Source organism: Denticeps clupeoides, chromosome 17 (assembly GCF_900700375.1).
Source record: "Denticeps clupeoides chromosome 17, fDenClu1.1, whole genome shotgun sequence".
NCBI classification, from domain to species: Eukaryota; Metazoa; Chordata; class Actinopteri; order Clupeiformes; family Denticipitidae; genus Denticeps; species Denticeps clupeoides.
The window spans coordinates 6838903-6854925 of record NC_041723.1 but is presented as its reverse complement, the minus strand read 5'-3'; the positions used below and the strand labels follow the sequence as shown (position 1 = coordinate 6854925).

The 16023-nt window shown below is 42.9% G+C and overlaps 1 protein-coding gene across 3 annotated transcripts in view; it reads left to right on the top strand.

The window, feature by feature from the left end:
* The window catches only part of wwox (WW domain containing oxidoreductase), a 180551-nt gene that overhangs the window by 3940 nt on the left and 160588 nt on the right, over positions 1-16023 (top strand). For all 3 annotated transcript variants that reach the window (XM_028957292.1, XM_028957291.1, XM_028957293.1), the window contains exon 5: positions 7008-7114. In XM_028957292.1, the coding sequence (XP_028813125.1) occupies positions 7008-7114 (107 nt within the window). The remainder of the gene's footprint in view (positions 1-7007; positions 7115-16023) is intronic.

Sequence of the window (16023 nt, the reverse complement as noted above, 5' to 3'; positions counted from 1 at the left end):
CCATTACTGGTGCACGTCTGTCGTACAGAGCGAAATAATTGCGAATCCCTGCCACCTCCCTTCACCTCTCGCCTAATGATGTCTCTGTGACACCGTTCCCACAGCTCTGTCTGAGGCGTGCATCTGCGGCGCTGTCAGCGCAGCCCTTCACCGCGCCCGCTCTCGCACTGCCGCCGCCAACTCTCCGGCTCTGGTGAAAAATGGTAACATTTGTAAGTTAAATAAAAATAACCCGCCCGCACGAGGTTATTTTTATTTGGGAATGTTGCCAGATCTTGGGGGTGTCACACCCTGAACATGATGTATGACGCGTGGCGGCGGTGAGAGTCGGCTCCTCGCTGACACACTCCTGACAGCGCGGCCCGGGACATGAATGTATGTGAGCTGGATGTATTTATCACTATATGTGTCCGTGTCTATCCACCCCCCCACAAAACCATTTTTATGCCCTGACTGAGATGAATGAGCGCAGATAATTTGATCAGGTTGTTAGAAATATAAAGAAATGTTTTGCTTGTTAAAACATTAGTTGTAATATCTGCAAACACTGTGGAGTAAAAAAAAAACCGCAACAGCATTTCATGCAAAATATGCATATTCTTGCATTTCCAGAAAAGAATATGTATTAAAATTTAGCGTATAACTGTTAATAAATGATCTATGTATACAAATTAGTATGCACATATTATTACATATTATTTGCAGTAAACACTGTTGAGATTGGTGACAGTATGACTTTTTTTTTTGTCTCATTTTGCTGCCCAATCCTAGACCACATTGGATTAGCGAGTAGAACAGCTTACCTTGCAATCCTTCTGAGCAAAAGCATCATATTTGCGCCAAATTTTACTCACATGCCTAATACATGCCTAATGTGTGTGTATTATTGTGTATTGAATTGCTTGGGTTGTGAGTGCCCAGTATTTCATGTGAGTGATGAGGAAGTTCTATATTACTAATATATATTTCGGATATTTTTACCAGCAAGAAAGTTGTTTTACAGTAATATGAATCAGTTCATTGCTGAAACAAAAGTTCGTATTATATCTCAGTTCTGCTTTTTGCAGCATTAGGACGCCTTCTCTCTCAGTCTCCCTATCTTGCACCCTCTCTCTGGAGCAATAGATGCGTATCGCGACTCGGTGCATCCCTTTTTTGTGTTTATGAGGGCTAAGTCTGCTCTTTGGGGACAATCATTAGATTGAGTCTGATTTGTTAAGCATAACTGCCATTTAATCGATCGCGGCCCCTATATTTACTGCGCTGTTGTGTATGCATAAAGGCTCCCCTTTAAATACAAGAGCAGCGATGCATTAAACTGGCAGAGGGTGCAGTTAAATGCATAATTCATACCATAGAGAATTAGATGGAAGAAAAAGATTGTTCTGGAGGCATTGGCAGGCTGTATGTTTTACATTTTACCTTTTCTACAGGAAAACCGTTCTTTGGCCGGTGGTGGAAGGTTTCTGTTTCGGGCGGTGATTGTTATTGTTGAGTCAGGAACGGGTCAGGAAATGGAATCTGAGGCTTTTAACGTGCATTTCATGTCCTTTTTGATGAATCTGTTTATTGGGTGTGTAATGAATACCAGATATGGTTGGTTAGTCAAATTATTGAACTTTATTAACCTTGGATGAAAATCACAATGCAAGCCAAAACTGATGTAACATGCAAGAAAATTACAACTGGGGGATAAAATGTTCGATAACGATTACGCGGCCGCCTGCTTGAATCTGGTTTGTGAGTGTGGGAGTTTTAAATGCATTTATGTGTGAGTTTTTTTGTCAGCATGTGAACTCAAGTAGTTTATATTACATTTTACAGTCTATTCCGCTCGCTGTGTTATAAAAATAGACACGTTGTGCAGGGTTTGGTGTGGATTAGAGGGTGTGTGTATGTGTGTGTCGGAAGCAGGAAGCTGAGGGGGCCGAGGTGACTGGTGCAGGTGGAGGGCACGATGAAAAATTGCGGTGGGACCTGGCGCCGGCCGCCGGGGGTCAGGGATGGCATGGCTGAGGTCGCCGGGGGCAGGGGTGGGGGGTAATGGAGGCGTTCAGACCTGCTCAGGTGGAACCCCGCCGCCTCCACGCCTGTAATTACAAACCATACATTTCACTTTGGAGGATGACAACACCCTCACAATACAAATGAAAGTTGGCTGTTATTAATGGATGAAGTAAGAGCTTCCCTGTGGACGTGCAGACACACAGGGTCTTTTTTTTTTTTTGCCATTTTGGCCCGAAAAAATGACACACCTGCAAAATGGGTGTAGAGTGCTGGAACCTTTTCCTTCAGGGTATAAATTCCCCCACAATTTTCAGTAAGACTCTCTCACTTGAGGAACACAGAAAAATGACTTGTGACCACTTATGATGAAATTAATTGTAACAGATTGCCTCGTGGAGGGAACCCGGGCTGCGGCGAAACTGGCAGTATTGCTTCTTACATTATTTAGCGGCAGTGTAGCGATGCTGTGCTGCACTCGAACACTGGCTGCATGTCTTTGTAATTGCCTTCGTTCATCTGTGGTTATGAAACAGTCTTGTTACATGTTACTACACTATGGCTGTAGGTCTCTTAAAAATCTCAGGCGATCTCTTTAAAGATCTAAATTCAGTTGCAATATTGACTTGTCGTGATTTCTGACAAAACAACTTTGGATAAAATCTATTGCTGTAAGATTTCGTCAGTTTCCTCTAAAGATGTAAATCAAAAATTTGACTGATTTCTGATAACAGTGTTTACTTATTTGAATTTTAAACCTACCGCAAATGACCAACACATCATTCAGCATTAAGCATAAAATGGATTCCAAGTCCCCACCATTATTTAATGCCAACAAAAATGTGCTGATATGGCCTACGTATCCATGGTTCTCTAGCTGAGAGCAGTCATCATTGCCAGAATACTGATGTGCTGTTGTGATATCAGGATACCTGTGGAATTAACTTTGATTAGTGTCAGTTGTACCGACTGAAAACTGGCAAATTTGCTGTGTGGTTAGTATGATTACTATAGGTATTTGTCTCGATAGGTGTGTTTTCATATTATCAGTCGGATTGTAAACTCATGCTTTTAGCAGCAAATTTTCATTTTTTATTCATTTTCACTGGTCACAGAGTGTAATTCAATAGAAAAATTAACACCTAAAAAAAGACCACAGACCTGGCATGGACTCTAAAGTTGCCAGACCTATAAATAATAATAAAAAAAAAGCAGGTCTGATTAATTGAGAAACATTACAATATGAGAATTCCCGATGTGTTTGCAAAAAAAAAAAATGGAATCAGATAGGACCACACATTTGCACTTTAAGGTGATCACTTGATTGTCATTGTGAATGCAACACAATGAAATGTGTGCTCTGCATTTAACCCATCACCATTAGTGAGCAGTGGGCAGCCATGGCTCGATTCGAACTGGCAACCTTCCGATAACAGGTCCTCTTCCTTGCCCGCTAGGCCACCTCTGCCCCCTTTTAGATAGACCTGGCTTTTGAGTCTGGCTTATCATTGCAGCCCTCGGTCAGAATGCTACAGCGTGAGCTGCGTGATTGACATCTTTCTGCCACACTTTCATGTAATGTGGCTTCAGGACGCGGAATCACAGCCGGCGTTGGCGAGCAGAACAGAACAAGTTTCCCTGTGCCCGTCGTTAGTGATCGCATTTATGTAACCCTGTACACCTGTGTATTAGCAGAAAAATGTAATGTGGAGCAGTGGGCCGTTTGAGATAAATAGACCATGAAATCACTAAATCAGAGGCCTTTGCTGGAGATCCCACCACCGCCTGCCATATAATCAGCTCTGCGCCGCCGTACTGGAATGTTGTGGTATTCCCTCTTCTGCAAAAAGCTTTTCATTAAGGCAATAAAACAAGACCTACAGTATCATTTTACAAACTTTACTCATCAGACTTGGATTTTCTTTTTTCATCTTGCATTTCAGGTATCTAATGAATGCTGTGAATGTCTCTCCTCCCCATGAAATTAGTTTCTATCTTAAATAGTTACGTTTTTTGAAAGAACTGTAATCAGACCAAACGATTTTAATAGCCAGTCAAGAGTGAATTTTTAATAATTTAACAATTTTTTCACTGTTGAACAATATTTTACATTTACGGCATTTATCAGACGCCCTTATCCAGAGCGACTTACAATCAGGAGTTACAGGGACAGTCCACCCCTGGAGCAATTTAGGGTTAAGTGTCTTGCTCAGGGACACAATGGTAGTAAGTGGGATTTGATCCTGGGTCTCCTGGTTCATAATCCATATTTTGTTATATGGAATGCTGTGCAGTGGAATGGTTCTTGTCCAGATGTCTGCGCTCCTTCATCTTCTTTCTGTTCATATTCATCCAGTCCTCAGGAATTTTGTCTGCAAGTGACAAGTGACCCTGCAATGTTCCAGCACCTGAACCCTGAGCGAAAACACCCTGTAGCTGAAATGAGAGGTCACGGCCGAACCTGGTGTAGCGACGCCTCCAACGTGGCAGCAACATTAATGTCAGGGTGCCCTTATTCTCCATAAATAATAGCTACACGGCGGCTTGCTGTTGTTGTTTGGCCTGTTTTAATTTGTTTTCCATCAAGGAAAACACAGGCGTCAATTAATTTCCATTCCGAGCTCAACAACCATCACAGCTTTACAAGGTGGTAACACGACCTGGGAACAATCTGTTACAGTCCACTTTGAATCAGTTGGGTTCAGGGCAGAAATGCATTTGTTTTTCTGGCTCCGTTATAGTTAATTTTTTTTAAAAGTTGGAACAGTCTTAAAAAAAATCTTATCAAATTTCATATTGTCAGATGTCCTAACTGTGACCCACAGCAGCATTTCCCCCTTCGTTGTTGTTATTTTGGATTGCACTTCCTGTGTTAACAGCAACCCTCTGCACAAACGCAAAAAGTTCCTTCCATTACTCCTAATAAGGTGTCATATAATTTAATTCCATGCTTCACTTGTCAGAAAGAGCCCCCATTCCTGCTCCAATTTTGAGTTTTAATGGATATTACTCTTTAGCACTCGCGTCACAATTAGGGCCCCTAGTTTGCCTTTTAATGAAAATCAGATTAAAGCATAATCTAATTAAGGTTCATTTTAATCCACGGTATCATGCAAACTGTCTGTCATTTCGAATCTCGGTGCCCCACTGTCAGACCTACTTAGTTTGCATATGGATGCTAGGTCAGACTATCAGTCAGGAGTTTGTTTGTGTGTCAGAGTGTCTCTCTGTGTGTGTGTGTGTGTGTGTGTGTGTACGTTTTAGAGGCGAAATGCTTTGGTTTGCATGGTCAAGCATAACAAATACAAACACCATATTTTAATAGTGCATACCCTCAGCCGGTGCATAACTTTACATCTTATTACCGAATGGCTGGCAGACCACGTGCACTTCATCCAAGCAGACCTGATATGGCTTTAAACGTTCAGGATCAGTGCTGGGTTGTCATGTAGGCTGTCTGGTACGTCTTGCATCCTTCCCTGCGTCGCTTGTGTTGGTCTGGTATTAGCCTGGCTGTCGAACAGGACTTGAAGGAGTTGGCCGTGCTCATGTTGAGTTTAGGGCTGTTTAACAGGCAGTAGCCCTGGGAGACGCGCTGGCCTGTCAGGTGAGCTAGGAGCCACGGCGGCATAAGATGTTCTACCAGAGTTTTGGGGGCAGAGGTCACAGCAGAACCCGACAGCAGACTTGGGCAGGTTGGAGTGGGGTCCGCACAGATGTTATATTCGACTTGGATTCATCTGGTGACGGGAAATCCATTTAAACACAAAATACTGAACTTCATGACAACATCGCGATGCTGCTGATTTATCAAATTAAGGGGAGAGACAAAGACTATGCTATGCTCATCATGAGCGTGTGAATGGCCAAAGTCACATGTTTTAAATGTTTAAATTTACCGAATTAAAAACCACTGTTTTATCGACATTAACTTTCATGTAGTTTTCATCAAACTTTAGACGCACACACACAGAAAAAAACTTTTTTTAAAGACCATTTTATCTATTTGAGCAAATATATAGTTTATCCTTTGGAGCAGCATTGAATCTGAGATTAAATCACCCTGAATCCAGTATCGGGCATCACTTGCGGTTTTTTTATGAACGAAATATACATTTGTTTAGCAGAGGCTAATGCAGCTAACCACATTAGCCTCTGCTAAACAAATGTATATTTCGTTCACTTACTTTCGGTAAATAGCCACTTCTCGCCCAGGTACCGGTATCTTGAGCATGAGTCTTTTCTTTCACAGTGTTTGTTTCTGAAAACTTGAGACACATTTGTATTTTAGCGACCATGCTATGTGTGTTACTGTAATTGAACCCTTTTTAAGTACAATAGTTTAACGCTTAAAAAAAACAAAACATTTTACTTGAAATCGTTCGTGAGTGAATATAAATTTGAAACTTTAAAAGTTTTGGTTTTAAGGGGCCATTCAGGCTTGGAAAATTGACTTCAGTCTATCTCCCTTTTCTTTTAGGTTGACTGGTATGGGTTGAATTTTTATCTTGAGCACGGGAACTACATCACGTCGTAGACCACAGCCTATCAGACATTGTCTGATGGGGAAAATGTCTCCATGGTTTATCGCTTTTTCTTTGATGTTAGTCAGACTACCAGAAATTTAGCTAAGATCGGCCACTCGGTCTCCTCTCTGTTTTTATTTTTCTCTCCATTTCTCAGACTTTAGACCACCGTGGCAATGTGACTAGCAGAATCTTCTGAGCATGCTTGCTTTGGGAGTTTTCCACATTTCCCACGCGCGGCCATCCTGAGTCCTGAAGCGCTTTAATTCAATCATTTTCATCAGTGGTGAGCAGCTCGATTAGCTGCCTTAAAGACGAGCCCATGTCTTATTGAGTGATGGGTCTGCGTATCTCCTTCAGATATGGATTTCACTGCCCACTCCCTTATGCGCATGGTGTAAATTTATCTGAAGTAATATGGCAAATCTGAAAACTGGGAATGTCTGGCTCATGCTTGTGCTGTTGTAACTGTGGCAGGTTTCGAGACTGCGAGGTCTTTTGCGCTGCATGGGGCCCATGTCATCCTGGCGTGCCGAAACAAAAGTCGTGCCGACAAAGCAGTGGACCTGATCAGACAGGAATGGGTGAGTACACACACATTCACTCACCGTCTTCACCGAAAAAACACTGACCCTGCACACGTAGACTGCATGTTCATCTGATCATGAATGAAAATCCTGACGTCAGCGTCACTCCAGACAATATATACGGTCAGTAGTGGTCAGAAATCGACCTGCATCACATGGGCAATACATTTTTGATAATTTAACAGGGCAGTGGTGACTCGAGTGGTTTGAATCCTGATCCTCCAAGGTGCCACTGAGGTGCCACTGAGCAAAGCACCGTCCCCACACACTGCTCCTTTCATGCCTGCCCACTGCTCACCAAGGGTGATGGTTAAAAGCAGAGGACACATTTTGTTGTGTCACCGTGTGCTGTGCTGCAGTGTTTCACAATGACAATCACTTCACTTTCAAAAATGAAATATTTAGCCTATTTTGGAAATAAGGATCTACAAAAGATTTGTTGCATTTTCCTTTCATATGAAGAACAAACATACATTCTTACATTCTTATAGAATTCTCTCTCTCACACATACACAGCCTCACATACTGGCTGTTTGTTGGCCTATGTTCATTTTAATAATCTTTCTTCAGACAAGGTGCTTTAGTCCAGGCTTTTTTCCTAGTGCCGTATTTACTGTAGCTGACTAAATATTCATCCCTATACCTTTTGTTTAATATTCTCTTTTTCCTATCACATGCTTTCAGTTCTCCATTTTAATTGTCATTCCTTCCTCCTCCCCCGAACACTGTAAAATGGACTAGAGGCCGGCATCTGATCCCGGCGATAGAGGCGGTTATTAGGGCTCAGAGCGGGTGGTATAAAGGGGGGGGGGGTGAGGGAGTCTGATAATTAACTTTGATTATTGCACTAATATTGTGCCGCTCCTGACGTCTGCCCAGATTTATGACTCTGAGAAAATAAACAAATGAAATGTAGGTGCTGGAGCAGAAAGAATAAGCTATTACCAGCGGTTTAATTACCTCCATCCAGAGACTGCGAATTAGTTGATTAATTACAGGATGCCTGTAGATTACAGGGAATCTAAAGCATTTTAAACCCCCCTGAAATATCTAATTGAACAAAGCCCTTTCCAGCTTGGATAATTCGTCAGTACCGACAGTTCCAGATCAGGCCTAATTTTAATAAACGCTGCAAGTGGCTTTCACTGGTACAAGTCAGAGGCTGTCTACAGGCAACGGTTCTGCCGTTAAAACCCCGTTAAACCGGCAGCAATGGCAAAAATAAACGACAACAGAGAAAAAGTGATCAGTCATGGAAACAAAAATGCAAATAAATAGTCGCTGATTGCAGTTCCAGTGTGACTAATTGAAAAGAGTTGTACAGTGTCTGGTGATGTGTTGAGACTAATTCTCATTTGCATTTTCATTTCCAAAATGTGCAAAATGTAAGTAGATGAGTAAGCGTCTGAAAGGCTTTATCAAGGAAGCATTTGACTTTTCTGATTAAAAAGTATTGAATTGGAATATTGAATGAGGCCCAAAAGGTGGGAATTCCAGGGTGAAAAATGGTGGTCATGATATAAGAATAAATTTTGTTGGTGTGAAGTGATATTAATAGGTCTTGGAGAGGACAGGTCAAGGGAATTAGTCTTTACAATGAAGGATGAACTGTGCCTTCACACGCTCCCATGTTGATGAAGTTATGTGTTCTGGAGACACCCCTCCAAAACCTATGGCAGGTCATCATATTTACTTCCAGGTCAGCGTTCCATTATGGCTGCCAGATAATTAAAAAATATAATGCAGTGTCCATCAGAACAAGATGTAATTTTGTGCAATATTGATACCTAATGCATACACATACAGTACAGGCCAAAAGTTTGGACACCCCTTCTCATTCAATGTGTTTTTTTTATTTTCATGACCATTTACGTTGGTAGATTCTCACTAAAGGCATCAAAACTACGAATGAACACATGTGGAGTTATGTAATTAACAAAAAGTGGAGACCTGACCTCCACAGTTCAGGTCGAACCCAATCGAGATGGTTTGGGGTGAGCTGGACCGCAGAGTGAAGGCAAAGAGACCAACAAGTGCTAAACACCTCTGGGAACTCCTTCAAGACTGTTGGAAAACCATTTCAGAAGACGACCTCTTGAAGCTCATCGAGAGAATGCCAAGTAATCAGAGCAAAGGGTGGCTATTTTGAAGAAACTAGAATATAAAACATGTTTTTAGTTACCTTTTTTTGTTAAGTACATAACTCCACATGTGTTCATTCATAGTTTTGATGCCTTCAGTGACAATCTACCCATGTAAATGGTCATGAAAATAAAGAAAAAACATTGAATGAGAAGGTGTGTCCAAACTTTTGGCCTGTATATTAAACCTATATATGCATTATTACTAATTGCATATACTGTTCATTATTGTTGTCCAGTCTAGTGTACTGAGTATTGTTGTGCTACATTCCCAGTATTTCAGGAGAGGGCAGCCAGGCCTGCTTTAACCCCTATTAAACTGGGGCCATCCATCATCAGGTGTAGCTGCTCTCTCAAATACATTCGCACCTCTGTCCAGGTCAGGCCAAATTTACCACTGCTCCTAACCGGCACATCTTTGGACTGTGGAAGGAACCGGGAGCTCCAGCCGCTGCGTCGCACAACCCCGTCTCCTGCTTTCGGTACTGCCGCAGTCCGTGTCACAGCCACTTACCCCCAGGTGTGCCCAACCTCGTTACGGGAATTTAGAACCGAAGGGCAACAGATAAATAATTACATAACGAGAGCGTTCCACGCTAAGATCACCGTTCCTCCTCGTTATGGGGTTTGTGGTGTGGGCAGTGTTTATGGCCTGCGATGAGGCAGCAGTAAACCTGGGCAGGTATTAAAGAGCAGCTGTGCTCCAGCGCAAATAAAAGCACAGGATCTTGGTTCAGTGCCTCGGTTCCTTCGTTTCAGGGCGTTTTCCTCGTTGTTACAGCCCCAGCTTGCTGTTCACCATCAAATGACTAGTAGGGAACTATTTTGCATAGTTATTTGGGATGTATCTGGAAAGTAGGGATGGATGTAAAGATGCACAGTGAATTGGCCAAAAAGTTATGTGAATGTGTTATGAAGTACTCAAGTTCACCCTGGATCAGGCACATATATATATATACACACACACACACACACACACACACATATATATATATTTTTTTTCTTCCTTTTTGTTGTTGTAAATTGCTATTTTAGTAGCAGTTCATTTTCTCTAGATCTGGGAGACTTGAGTCATTGCTCAGTCACTGTCCAGGCAGTGCTTTAGGTCCGAGTCGTTTCCTCAGCTGTACGCCGCATGCAAGGACTTTTGGTGACCTCTGGGTCCTTTTATTGAAGGAAAAAAAAGCGTCTACAATCTACACCTAATGATATGCACTGCATCTTCAGACGTGAAGTGTTGCCATTACTGGCAGGTTAAGCTGCTGGTTAACCTCCAATGTGATGTGTTTGTGAGTGTGTTTGCACGCCGCGCGCTGGTGTGATTTAGTTTTCTTGATTGCCTGTAAAATTCTGCTTATCTTTGATTCTCGGTCCCGGGAGTGGAGTGTAATGGTTTCCCCTGGGAGCTGAATTTTTCAAGTCTAGTCCCATCGCCGCTGAGCGGACGTCTTTCACCACCTTCTCATCTAAATACGTTCAACACAAAAAATTTTTTTTTCCGATCTCAAATGCTAATGAGCCACTTTGTAATCATGTTAATTGCTCACCTCGCCTCATGTTATCATGTTTCCCTTGTTTTGTGAAATGGTTTTTATGATGTAGGGGGAACGAACGTGACCGGTGCGGGCTGAGGATGTGAGGGTATGCTTGGGAACCAATTAGGGTGAGCCTCCTGTCCACTGAGGGTTGAAAAAATATGTTAGAGCTCAGAAAACTTTATTTTCTAATGTGGCAAAACATATTAAATTGGGCCAGACGGTGGAGGATGGCTCGGCGTAATTAAATAATATTCTGTTTTCATTCGCCGTTTACTGTAAGTGAGGGCCATTGTCATTTATTGAGCCCAAATGACCACAGAATGTGTTTTGTTCAACACGGTTCGCCGTGCTAATGCACCAAACACGCATTAACATGCGAAGCAACCAATTAAAATAGCAACAAAACAAAAAGATTGCTACTTCTAATTGCTACAGTAAGTAAGCTTTTGCAGAATAATTGAGCTAAAGCAGCTTATTTAAAAAAAAAAAAAATTATAGAAAAAATGGCATATTTTGGGTGATATTCCGAAAGATGAAACACAGTGGATTGCACCCCTGGCGGGAATGTTTTGAGAGGTTTTTTTTTTGGTGTGGATTGGGAAGAGGGGGCTTTAATGAAGACCCATGCTGAGTAGAAGAGCGCAGCCAACTCTGTGTGAAGATGAAAGTTGGATGCTGAGCGGGTGCGCTGCAGCCCGGACAAGGCGGCGGTGCTCTGTGCGAGTCTGGAGCGGAGCGTGACTCAGAATGGCCCCGTCATCCGCTGTGCGTGCCTCATTGTGTGCCGGAACGCAGCCGAGGGGCCGAGGCAGCCAGACGGACTGGCAGGTAAATGAGCAGAAGGTCGCCTGTCTGACAGCTGAATGGAGAGTCCAGACAGATAAACGTGGATAAAGGTACCGTGTCCTGAAATCCAGACCACAGGCCTAAATGCAACTAAATACCCTATTTTGTGATAAGACCCTTGATAATGGTGCACTGTAATCTTAACCCTGGTCATTGTCAGTTTAGATAACATGCTGAATGTAAGTGTGGATTCACCGTTATATTGTACTGCTCAGAGAGGAGCAGCTATAGCTGGGTAGCAATTTAAAGAAAACAAAGTGTCTCAGTTATGTGTTGGGTCCACAGGACATGCTTCAGTGCTCCTTTTCACAGATTCTCCAGTCTCAGTTACTCTACTGGAGGATGGACACCATTCTTCCAAAATGACCTCGCCTCATTTGTTGTTGTGGCGGTGGTGGTGGAGGTCTAAATCCTCCAACAGGTGTTCAGATCAGTTATATGTAGTCCTTGTCACCATCAGAACCACAAAAGCACCTGCAGTGTACACGTGAGAACTGTGAAAGCTGTTGTGGCTGCTGTTGCGGTTTTTGTTTTTTCCATTTATTTGTCTCACTGATTTTTTTGATATCCAATTAGCCCTGTGTGATTTAAATGGAAGAACATAGAGACATGGAGCAGCCCGTTTACTCTCCATGTGGCGTTTCTTCTTTTCTGTTCTTTTCTATCATGCACAAGATCCCTTTCTTGCCCTAAAGTTGTTTGGAGAGGGAGATTTGTTTGGGAGAGTGGCCCACGAGGCCGTGCACGTTAACGTCCTCTGTCATGTTGACAGCCGGTTTGGAGGGTAGACTTGATGCCAAGTGAAGGTCTGTGGATGGGTACAGGAAGTGACACATCTGAAGTGCTGACCACGGGTATTCATGAGTGCCCTGGAGGGCCGCCGGGCTGCTCTTTTAGAGCGGAGCTGCTGTGACCCTCTTGCTCTCTGGGTGTCCTTTGTTTGTGACTCAGTAACAGGGAAGGAATCACTCACTGCTTCTCATTCCAGCTGCCAGAATTCAGTGTCTGAGCGAACTATTCGTAATGAGTAAAAATTAATCTTTAAATAGTAGTAAAATTAATCTTTAAATAGACAACTATCTAAAATGAAGATTCTATTAAAACATCCTACATTCATTTCTCACATGTGTGAAATGTGTTCTTTATATTCTTCAATTCTCCAATATTACTAGTGAGGTTGAAATTTGTGTATTTTTTACAGCATTGCATGTAAATTGATCTTTATGTCCTGGAAGACTACAGTCCCTGATATCACAACTAACAAAATAACGTCATGTTGGAATGATTTTAATTGGATTGAAGCAGCCCCTTTCATCCATATTTTGCTCCGTATGCAGAATTTGAGATGTCCTCAAAATCTTTAAGGTCGGTAACCGTAGGACAGGTGGGATTTTGAAGCAGACCCAGCTTCTGAAGTGGCATCAGCTGAGACGGGCACTGCACTACGTGACTTTCTTTTTTTTCTGATTCTTGACGCCTGCATGACCCCTGACCGGAGTGGTGTGTGCTGAGAGGGTGCCTCAGCCCTCTACTCTAGTGCTTAATGATGGGCTGGGGGTCAAAGGTCAAGCGGGCCGATGCTTTCAACTCAGCCTCACTTGCCTTTCATTCATCCGTTCATTTATTCATTCCAGGAGGGTTTTGCCTTTGCTGTAAGAGGAGGGCTCCGCATACTTGCTGACCCTGCAATTTCAAAGATGTTTGGAGTCGCTGCATTGTGCTGAAAGCTTCTGGAAAGTGTGTGACGTCCATGCAACACATAAATCCCTCAAAAACGGTGTAGTTATCCATCCCGTTCATCCCTTTGCAGCAGCGATATCAGTGAAAGTTATTCCCTCATGCAGCCTGATATAAATAGAGTGAAAAACAAACCCCTTTTTAGTGTTTTGGCTGTCTGTGTGTGTTCTTTATACCTCTTATTCAGCATATTTGTTCAATATGGGTGTGAGTGTGTGTTTGAGAGAGAGGACCAGAAATATTTGAGCAGTTAGAGGAGTATGAAGGTTGACTGTAATGAAGAAAGAGTCAAAACGTGTCATAGGCAGCCCTTAACCACGCTGACACACACTGCTTGGGACCCCAGTCCAAGGCGCTGGATACAGGCGCCTTTTTTATTTTTTTTCAAAGCTGATTTAGTAATTTCTTGTGATCCATAATGATCAGGCGCTCTGTGCTGAATGCACCGGGGTGATGGATGGAGGCAGTGCCTCTGAGAGGCAGCTGCCCTCAGGCAAGGTGATCACCAGAAAGCGGGTGTGTTCCGGGGAGGTGGCTGCGTCTTAATTTGCTGGTTGACTCCGCCGCGTATTTACCAGGGTGTAAACGAGCGGCTCAGGAGCCGCCGGACACTGGAGGCATCACCACGCTTCTGGGTCTGCAAGATAATCCCCGCATCGGGAACAATAGCATGAGGCAGGGAAGCGGCAGATTAAACACAGTGCGGTGTTTGTTAGAGGGCCGTGATTTGTTGCAGATTATGAGGGGGATTAATTTAAAGGAACGTCAAACTCCTTTGCTTCATGGTGCTTGAGGTGGGGAAAAATGCTCGATGGTTTTCCTGCTCCTCATTTGCCTGCTTTTATTGTTGTGATTGTCTGTGTATTAGCAGTCGTTTTCTTTCTTGACATTATTGCATTATTATTAATAAGTGGTTATAATGGTGAGACTTGTCTGATGGTTAATTATTATGTTAGTTTATTATGATAATTACTTAGTGATGGCTGTGGTCTGAAAAAAATGTCTGTTCATAGTCAATTTAGACACCGCATCCCTCATGTTTAGATCTATTTGGGACCAGTGTGTTCCAGCAATTGGTCTATTGTAATATCACTGTCTTCCTTTCAGCACAGACTGATGTTGAACTGAAGTTGCGATGTTTAATGAAAGGACATTTAAAGTCTGCGGTGAAGAGATGTAGCCGCATGGCTGCTGCAGGCTGGGGACCTTCAGCCTGTGCTGCAGAGCAGCATTGGGCTCGCAGTCTCAGCAGAGGAGAGTGGAGGGAGAGAGGGAGAAAGAGAGAGCGAGAGCGAGGCACTGCTCTAATTTCCAGACACTAAACGCTCAACGGCCACCAGGGGACCTGTAGAGCACATTACAGGTTAAGCCCTCATTTTGTCTCCCGGACCTGAAAGAAAACACAAAGCGAAGGGCAACAAACTTTCCCCTGGCCTCGGCCCGGGATCAGCCATGTACCCAGGGTGCACTGGGGAGCCCTGAGGTGTCAGAAGTGCTTCAGTGTGTTTTCCTGAGAGTTAGAGCCTTTATTGGGCCTGAGCCCGGCTGGGGATGGCCAGGCAATATTGGTTTATGTGTGAGCGAGAGGCGGGAGGGGGGAATTTAAAGATTAACTCCGGCCAACGCTGCCCAGCCTCTGGTCAGCAGGTGCTTTCACCTGACCGCAGGACAGCTGGGGGAATGCTGCTGTATTACAGACAGACATGTTGTTTCCTGATTGGTCCATGTCCCATTGGATGTCCATCAGAGTCTGGTTTCTGAGCTTTGGAGTGTAATAAAGCAAGAAGGTCACAGATTCTGACTGACCTATACATGTCAGGCCCTCCAAGGACAGTGTGCTGCATGGCCATGTGTGTGTGGAACCCTGTGTGTTAAAAGATGGGCTCTGCTTTTGTTTCTTACATTATTGTACACCAGTGACTGGACAAAATGTTTCATGTTGCACTATCAAAGGAGCCATTGTATTATTTTGTCATTTTTGTTTTCAGTGTATCTTCCTAAGCAAGAGATGTGCAACCTGTTTAATGGGTTATAACAGTAGATTGGGGTGTAGCACATAAAGTAAAAAAAAGAAAAGAAAAGCAGTTTATGCTCAGAATGATCTCAGTAATTTACATACTGCCTCTCTTTAATGGTTGTACCTGGAGGTTGTACCAGGATTATTCTAAAGCCACTTTGATGTGTTTATTTGTATATAAAAAAAAGTTTTATTTGTGACACCGGTGTCTATGTAAATTGTTCAGACCGGCACAAACTGACCTGAAATGCCGTAAGTGTCCCAGACAGCAAATTAAGTGGATAAAATGAGTGGAAAACTCTCTAAAACGGCGTTCAAAGGCCAGTGTGCGCACATGTCATTGTGTTGCATACGGCATTAAAAGGGCACTCAGATTAGCTTTCAGTACCACTTATGTCCTTTATTAGATCAGCGTCTATGCTGCTTAGTGTGCTTAGTGTGAATTGTTTTTCAGGAGCTACAGTTTCTAAAGTACTGTTTTCTTCATAACATTGCTGGATCACTACAGAGCTTAGCTTCTGTAGTGTAAGTAATTTAATGTAATTTTATTTTAATAATACATTTATTATAACACATCAAACATACAACGCTACAGCAAATCTCAGTATATAACTATTGCATGTCAAT